Source organism: Sinocyclocheilus grahami, unplaced genomic scaffold (genome assembly GCF_001515645.1).
Source record: "Sinocyclocheilus grahami isolate Dianchi unplaced genomic scaffold, SAMN03320097.WGS_v1.1 scaffold54.1, whole genome shotgun sequence".
Taxonomy (NCBI): Eukaryota; Metazoa; Chordata; class Actinopteri; order Cypriniformes; family Cyprinidae; genus Sinocyclocheilus; species Sinocyclocheilus grahami.
Window position 1 is genome coordinate 3670212 of NW_015505233.1, and position 9613 is coordinate 3679824.

Consider the following 9613-nt stretch of genomic DNA (forward strand, 5'->3'; position numbering starts at 1 on the left):
TATATATATATATATATATATATATATATATATATATATATATAGCTAGCCTTCCCCATTTCTCTATCAATTATTTTATAAAACATAGTACAATTTGACAATATAAAAATATAAAACAATAACACCTACAGAATTAACGCTTTGAAACATTTTAACCGTAAAAAAAATATGAATATAGAAATACGAAATTATGAATAGAAATATGGAATTTAAAAAAAAGACTGCATCTTTTCACAGATGCTGCTTAAAGCAGTCTTTACTTGGCTGCTTGAAGTGATACTTTTCACAATACAATCAATTCTAGATTAAATCAAGTCTTATATATTTTTTTTTTAAAACCCTGTTTCACTCTAAAATACATCACATTATGGAAGTAAATTGATTTATGAACACTGTTTTTGTTGATATCCCCAGAAAGGACAGATCATCCAGGTCTGAACCACAGTATTACCAGAAGGCAAAGGCCGGTTATTAACCACATTAAGTGCTGGTACACACAGACACATGCTCACCCATCAAAGAGCAAATCTACTGCTACTTCCCATTAGTGCAATTCTTCATCAGTTCTCATTTCTGCTCCAAGCTCTCTGCTCCATCCATACACTCTCACAAGGCCTGATAATCCCTTATAAAAAGCTATGCTTCATTTGGTGATACTGCCATAAGTCTTTGATGATTAATTGCAGATTAATAACCAATCCTTCTCTCTGTGCATTCATTTAGCTTATAATCACTGATCTCAAGTAAGTATCAAAGCTCAAGGCCAAACCTGACCTGACTTCTGTTCAGCTCATGAAGTGAACGTGGGAGGACATAATCTGATGTTTTTGCCATATTCTTAACCGAAATTCAATATCTCATTTGTGTGTGTGTAAAGGAGATCGTACAATGAGTGTGTGACTGATGGATTAGACAGATAGTCATATAGGAAATGATGCCAATATGTCTGCAAAAGATAGAAGGAAAAAAAGATAGACACAAAGGTTGTGATCTGAAATTTCTATACTTCATCAGAGAAAGAGAAGTGGAGGAGAATCAAATTTCAAAATGATTTGTGTTTCTTTTGATCCTAAATAGGGGTGGGACTGCTTATTTTTCTAACAAATAATGAAGATTAAGTATTTGAAACTTGTTTGAAAACAATCATTATTTTTGCAGTTTGTTATTTGCTGACACACAGAAATTTTAATTTCCCATCTAAAGATGTGATTTACATTTTAAGGTTAAAAAAAAATTCTCATTTAACAGTAAAGATACAATATTAAAATTCTATATAAGTTTGTCTACACAAGTTAAAGAATAAAAATCAAATTAAATAAAAAATCTAAATCAAATTAAAAATCAATTTACAAGTGCTACAAGTGAAATTAGGCATCACACCATTATAATATACAGTATGAAAACTGGATATTAATTTTGAGATTTGATAAAGATTAAATTTAACAGTATTCTTTATTGTTTGTGTGATTTATTTTTAGGTGTCGTCAATACGTCAGTTTTGTACGTTAAAATGCTGAAAATACGTCAGTTTTGTACGTTTAGAGGCTGAAAATACGTAAGTATTGTACATTTTAGTGCCTGTAAAAACGTAAGTAAATGTACGTTTTATAGAACCACATTTTACGTAAAATACATACGAATTATGAGATCACGTTGGTTTTTAAAGATTAACTGTGAGTGTTTTATGATATTAGATCAAATCTAAATGTAAAAAAACTTAAATGTGCAATAGATCCAATATTGACCAAAGCAAGTGAATCAGAACACCTCTAAAATTTGTACATAACCAAAGGGGTACCAATATATTATGTGTCCTTCAAGAAGTAGTGTGGTGTAGAGGCTAAGGTTCAGTGATAGTAACTGTAAGGTTGTTGCCTCTGCACTTGCCATCACCATTTTGCCCTTGTGTAAGTCACTTAACCCTAAGTTGCTACAAGCAGACTGTCCCTGTAATAAGCTTTTGGCACAATTGCACAAACAAAATCCCATTAAAGATGCAGAATACACTACATATTCTACCTGATTCTGTAGGAATAAAGAAAGTGTTCACTTGTAAGCAACAAACACCAACATTTCAAATATGTTAAACATTCAAATGTTGGGAAACCAACTAACAAGTTCATAAAAACACCAACAAACTTCAATACAAGTTGTCAGATTTCCAGTGCACTTCACACCTAAAACTTCTAATACAAGACAGTGTGCATGAGTTGACATTACTGTACTTCTAACTCCAGTTCTGTCTGCACAGCCATACAGTAATACCGAACACTACTTTAAGAGAGCAAAAGGAAATATGCGCATCTTTGTGTGTGTGTGTGTGTGTGTGTGTGTGTGTGAATACACACAATCCCATCCACAAGCCGTGTTTATATAACTCTCTTCAGTCATGTGGGAGTTCCTCATTTAGTCCAACATAATACACCATTAGCACTGCCATTTCTTTCTCTTGAACTTCCGGCTCTCTTTGTGAGGGTGATCGCTGGTCTCAGGTGCATTTCTGAACTGCGCTTCTGAGCGCTGGAATATGGCCAACAGATTGAGGGAAAGAAACAGAGAGAGGGAGGAACAGGCAAATGTAGGCAGATCTCTCTGGTGATGTTTCTGAAATAGAGCCCTCTAAACACACGCTCAGCAGAAACCCTTCAATAACGTCTACATCTTCAAACAACATCATTTTGTCTTTTTTTCTGCTCCGGTTCTCTTATTAATCTCATTAGACCTTTTACTGTCACAGGACATTTCGAAATCACATTTTGAATTCATTATGTTCTGCTTCTACATTTTGTTCATTTCATATCTAATTGTGAAGACTGTTAGAGACAAATTACTAATTATAGTAATAAACTATATTTTTGAATAGACTATACTGTTAAGATTATATATTTTTAAGATGTCATACCCACTACAATAACTGCAACAGTGCATACAAGTCACAAAAAATTTAGTAAAAACATTAAGTGTACAAATACATGCATATGCACAATTAGTGAATGAGACATTGTTGATTTGAAGTGAGATATGAGTTAGTCATCGCACTGGTGGAGCAAATGCACATCAAAACAACTCATTATAAAGGCACAAATAACTATTCCTGTAATTATTAGTGCTAGTTTCAGTAAACAGGGCGTGTAATGGAAAACCAGGTAACGTTAAAATTGATCTTCCTCTCTTATGCTTGAGTGTTTAACTACTGTTATTGCAACCACATGGAATTAAAAGTATGGAAACCTCAGACAACAGCAACCGTTGTGCAGATGCATTATTGCATGACGATTCACACACCTATAATTATCTGTTATGTACTCAAAGCTTTCTGTTGTGTGTGTTTAAAACTCATGTCACATACTATGTTGCGTGATGGTAACTTGCTTATGTGTTTATTGATTAATTCTAGTAACCCAAGGGTTGTTGGTTTAAACACCTATGGGCTTCCCTATTACCCATGTGCCCTTGGGCAAGGCATTTAACCCCAGGTTACTCCGAAGCGACTGTTTCTGTTGTAAATGTAGTGCACAGTAAAATGTTTTACATGAGAGCTACATGAATAAATGGAAATGGAAATGAAGGCATACCTTTTTGTAAATATGTTTTCTGGAGTATAAAATAAAGATTTGCAAATAAAGCTCCTTTCTCCTTAAAAGGGAACATGGGAAAATCTTGAATATGAAAAATCTGAAATATAAAACTGAAAACAATGGAATGATATTTTATACACACACATATATGTATATAAATTACTCAAAGAAGGCATTTTGGCACTGTTGTCACTGAATACATGTAATTGCTTAATATATGTATTATTACTATAATTTTTAGTCCATAGAGCGAGAGAGGATGTGCTGTGCTGGATGTATGCATACATGGATTCATCCCAATATTGAGTCTACAGGGTGTCATCGGAGTGATATTTAAATATGTACTCAGAAGAGAAGGGGCACACAGTGCAACTGGTGGATTGGAGGTCCAGAATGTGTGATATGGGCCAAAGAGCTTCATCGCTGCAGAGCCAAATGACCAGCAACACTAGTACCCAGACTGCCTCATCAGCACTTCAGACTGTTACTGCTCACTAATGCTGCGGATTCTTTCCTGATAGAGTTCTATCAGTTACTTACACACACACATAACACATGGATTTACACTTGCACGCATACTCACACATCACCACGACAATCTAGGACATCTAGGTCTACTGTCAATCAATCTGTAAACACAACACCACAGGACTTATAACAAAGGTTATAACATATGGATTTGCTAATCAATCGTGGTGATTAATATTAATTGCTGTCAGGTCAAAATGTATCCTGAAAGCCTGAAGATACATTACCCCTCTAGTGTAAGACCTGTCTTGCATATGCTACTCTAGTCAGCATGGGGTCTGCTCTCCTTCTGTCTCTCTCCCTGACAGGTGTTCAGTTTCGCTCCTCTCCGATCTGTCTCGGGGTGCCTTTCCTCTTGCTAAATATTTCCCCAGACTGCCGTTTGGAACCGGTTGTGTGTTGGATTCTCCTGCAGACACTGGATAGGCTGGGAAAATCTGTCTGTTTGCTCAGAAGTGGGATTAAGATTACAGAGGGAGCAACAGAATGTTTTGCTCAAGTATCAGTCACGTTTTCCTTTCTAACCTGTTCTGCCGGCCTGGCCCAGGAACACCAGCACACTTTTAGAAACGTATTAATGATACCTTTAGCTTTAAATATGTATTCTTTCATTGCAAATCTTAAAATATAATAATCATTTTTATTGTTTTCCCAGTTATGTTTTGTTAGGAAGCTCTAATGAATATTTCTGTGTGCACAAATCTATGTGTTCGTGTTTACATGTGAACATATGTGTCTGCGCATGTGCAGTTGAGCAGACTGATGGATTGCCCCTCTGCCAAAAGCTCCATGGCAACGGTTTCTCTAGCTCGGTTATGATTTAGTGCCCTCAGCCCCTTTAAATACACCGTCTCTCCATTTAGACTAACCCTCCCTCGCTCGCTCGTTTTGTTTACATCATCTCCTGCTCTCACACGTTTATGTTCCCATGCCTTCTGTCAGCACTTTAAGTCGACATCTTTTGGGTTCTCTCTACCTTCATCCAAAGAAAAGCAGCTTGTTCTCTTGATCCCGCTATTTTAGAAATCTATGCTTGTTATTTCTCTCTCATTCTGCTCTCACGCTGGGCTCATTTTTCCTTCTTTACTTTCCTTCCTTCTATAATGTTTTTTCTTCCTTCCTACCTTGATTTCTTCCTGCTTGCATACCAATAATCGTTCTTTTTTCATTGCTTTCATAAATGTATTTTCTTCTTTCATTTCTGAAAGTTTTTTCTTCCTTCCTTCCTAACTTCCTTCCATCCAGTATACCAGCAATTTTTCTTTTTTCTTACTTCTTGGATGATTTTAACCTTCCTTCCAGTACCAATTTTTCTTTTTCCTTCTACCTTACTTACAGTATACCAACAATCTTTCTCTTTCTCTCTTTATCTCTTTCTATCTTCCTTCCTTCCTTCCTTCTTGTATCTCTTTTCCTTCCTCCTTCCTTTTCTTTCTTCCTTTCAGCATACCAACAATGATTTTTTTGTTTCTTCCTTCCATACTAACAATCTCTATCTTTCTTCTTACTTCCCTTTCTAATGTTTTCCTTCCTTCCTTCCTTCCTTCCTTCCAATACTAGTCTCTCTTTTCTTTCCTCCTTTCAGCATACCAACAATCCATTTTTTTCTTGGATTCCTTCCTTCAATACTAACAATCTTTCTTTCCTTCCTTCTTGAATGTTTCTTCTTCCTTCCGGTACCAATCTTTCATTTCCTTCCACTTTCTTTCTTTTTTCCAACATAGCAACAATCCATTCTTGTTTCCTTCATTTCTTCCTTCTTTACAAACAATCTTCCTTCCCTTCCCTACTACCTTCCAGTATGCCAAAAATCTTTTTTTTCCCTTCCTTCCTTCCATAACAACAATCTTACTTTCTGTCCTTCCATTTTCCAGAATGTGTTTTCTTCCTTCTTTCTATCCAATATCCAATCTTTCTTACTTTTTCTTTCTTTTACCCAGTATACCAACAATCCTTTGTTCTTTCTTTCCATTCTTCCCCCTACCAAAAATATTTCTCTTTCATTACTTCCAGTATACCATCTCCCTGCTCATTCATGACAGGCTGCATGGATGGGCAGGGAGGTTTTTGCCCAGAACAGAACCATACCGCCAAACCAAACTTTATGCTAAGTATCTATCATTTTGACGATAGTGGTCCTGACAGAAATGTTTTTTTCTTTCCTTCCTTCCTGAATGGATTCCTTCCTTCTTTCTTTCCTTCCTCTTCCCTTTTCTTTCTTCCTTCCAGCATACCAACAATCAATTCTTCCTTCCACCCTTCAAACAAACTTTCTTTCCCTCCACTTACAGGTCTGATCTCTCTGGCCAAAGTGGTCGGATCTCTTTTACTTGCTGATATTTCTGTTGCAATGCTCATGAGTGCTGTAAGTGTGTGTCTGTGTGTGTCAGCCAGAAGGACATGATGGTGGCAGAGGGGCTATAATGGAGCACCACGCCCCATGTCAGCATCATACACACATTCACATCTATGACCGCACAAATGTCAAAGCACACACTCACTCAAACACAGCATGTGAGAAAAGTGTAGTTGTGTGTGACCAAAACAGATGGAGTCAGAGCAAATGAGGAACTCAGGAACCATCCGTTAAGGAAATTAGTAGAAGTAATAAATAGTGAAATCACACAAACGGTGTGAAAAAAATATTTTTTATATGATTTCAAGTATATGAAGTTTATTTTGATTTGACAGCAGACAACATCTCTCTCACTCCCTTTTAGACACTCAATGTGATCTTGGATAGCACCATAGCGACAAGTGACATGAGAGCTGTTACACGTGTGATACTGTCTGTTGATTGGGCCGATGAAGAAAAAAAAATGTATTGGAGAGATCAATCTCGAATTTTCAAATGCAAAATGTTTCATATGACGTCAGTGTATGTTATTTAAAGATACGATTCTGATGACAGCTTTTATACTTCTTTGTGTTGGTCTGTCTTGTCTAAATCTCTCCTTCTTTCTCTTGTTTCCATGACTACAATCATTAACACATGGTTATCTCACAGTGTAGTAACAAAGCAGGCCAAGACACATGCACGGACAGGCGCAGACCATTAAAATGCTGACAAAATGCCTTCCTTGCCAAAACCTTTTACTAATGGCTGAGGAAAATGATGCCATTAGTAATGAAATAATGAAATAATGAAATAATGAAATATCATTGGAACCCGTACTACACTACAAAAAAAATAATTTTGTTAATCGTAAAAATCTATTACCAGTAAGGTAAAAATAATTTTTAAAAATCTTAAATAAAATAAAATAAAATAACATTACATTCAAATAACGCAAATACATTCAAGATAAGTGTTAATATCTTTAATATCTGAAATTCAAATCTTCTTTTAAAGATACAAACTGGAAACGAGACAAAAACATTGTGGTAGCAGTGTGGTAGCTTAATTTTTGTCTTGGCCCAAACTAAATTGCAACTACAAAGACTACATATCGTTTAACATTTGTTAGTGTACCAAGAACATTGCTATGTGTGTGCGTGTGTGTGTGTATGTTTCAGCTGCTCTGTATATGTTTTTAAAAGATATGAATGTTAGTTCAACAGGAGAATCTCTACATACCACATGGCATGACTCATAAAGAACAAGTACACACTCATACACACACAAAAGCACAGCCAAAAATGGAGGGGCCATTGGCAATAGGTGAAAATCCATTAATTGTTTAGGTGTGTGTTGGAGGGGGTAGTTTGTCCCTTGAGGGCTCAAAGATACCATCAGCCTCAAAGTCAAAGGAGAGCAATGCAACTGTTTTAAGGTATTTGTGTCAAACATCAGACTTCACACACGTTTGATACTAACAGTCAGGCACTGCTGAAAATCATATTTGCATATGATATTAAAACGTTTGTTCCATTTCAATATTTAAGTGTGTGTGTATGTGGCGTACATAACTCTTGACAAAAGAGATGTTTTTGTTTTTCTGCAAATTCCCAAATAACTGCATGACAGGATCTGTCAATCACTCAGCATTCCACAACATGCAAATTCAGAAACACAACCGCACAGATGCACAAACAAGCACGCACACAAGTGCTTACACACACAGGCGCAAAAATCCTAAACATTCTGAGGAGCGCACACGGTCACACACACACCAAAAGTGTTCTAAAAGTCTGATAACATCACAAATAAACGAGTCTGATAACGACACATATAAACAAACACACGGCATCCAGCTCAGCACATACACAGCTTCATAAGATGGACATGCTTTCATGAATGCATAACCATTTGCACGTCCTCTTTTCATGTCACTCACACACATGCCTCCAAAAAGTAATTTAAATTAATTCCAAAAAAATTGGTTCAGATTGTTTAACTGTCAGAAAAGGCACATCGACCTATTGACCTAAACCACACCCACTAATAACCATCTTCTGATATACCAAGAAATCATCAATCAAAATATGCCTCACAGTTAAACATGCACACAAATTTTTTTCTTCAATATTATGTTTTTGTATTACAAAGCAAAATAGTTTCAAAAAATTAAGTTTACAAAAATACTTATATAAAAATAAAATATATTTTTTATTAAAGGATTAAAATTAGAAATATGCTGTGATTGGCAGCCAACACAAATTACATCAGAGTCAATGCATTGGGATAGCAGTCTTCAGATCAATAAAAAAAAATCAAAAACCCATAGTTTCCAAAATCCTGGCATACACCTCCCTTATTGACTTTTCTAGCTCTCAGTGGCTTTAAAGCATCTTCATCAATCCAGCACGAGCCCTTGAGCAAACAACAGCCAAAACCCCAATAACACAACATATTGCAATTCTACCTTACCTTCTTGCCTTTCTTTTTACGGTGCGCTGGTTTGGAGCTACTTTTTTCTTTGGCTTCTTCACTCATTTTGGGAAAGCTGATCCAATCGGACTCCCTGGGCGATCCTCCTTATTCCAACATTCACTTGGATCAACGTGGACCAGGCAGAGAAGTCCATTAAAGCTCCGCTGATGGTGTTTGTTGATGGGAGAGATGCTGAGGGACGCGCACACGCTCTCTCGTGTGAACTCTCTCCCTCTGTGTTCCAGAAGACTCGCCGCCTTCTGTCCGGTGTTCCCTAGAAAGGGTGTGGAGAGATAGTGGAGCGAGAGCGAGAGAGGGAGAGAGAGAGAAGGAGGGGACACGGAGAGACAGGGATGGACAGATTAGTTTAGAACAGAGAAAGGAGAAAAGCAGAGGAGCGTAATCCTGTTGAATAGCCTACCTGCTTTGATCTGTTAAGCACACCCACACAGACGATCCTAATATTCACAAAGAAAGAGAGAGAGAGAGAAATGATGGAGAGAACACATTAAACAAGAGTGAAACAAAACGAGGAGGTGTAGAGGAACAATCAAATGACAAGAAAGTAAGAACAATAGCTGTAAACTCTTATTCTCACACAGTAAACAGAGATATATTCAGATTGCTGCCAATACTCTGCTCATATGCTCTCTGAGAATGTGTGCGCTTGCAAGTGTGCACAGAGTGAAATATT

At 36.7% G+C, this 9613-nt stretch overlaps 1 protein-coding gene across 1 annotated transcript in view; it reads right to left on the bottom strand.

Moving 5' to 3' along the window:
- Nucleotides 1-9180, bottom strand: part of LOC107583636 (ankyrin-3-like) — a 50912-nt gene extending 41732 nt beyond the window's left edge. The window contains exon 1 of the mRNA XM_016269923.1: nucleotides 8917-9180. Within this exon, the coding sequence (XP_016125409.1) occupies nucleotides 8917-8982 (66 nt within the window). The 5' untranslated portion in view covers nucleotides 8983-9180. The remainder of the gene's footprint in view (nucleotides 1-8916) is intronic.
- Between the last annotated feature and the right edge of the window lie 433 nt (nucleotides 9181-9613).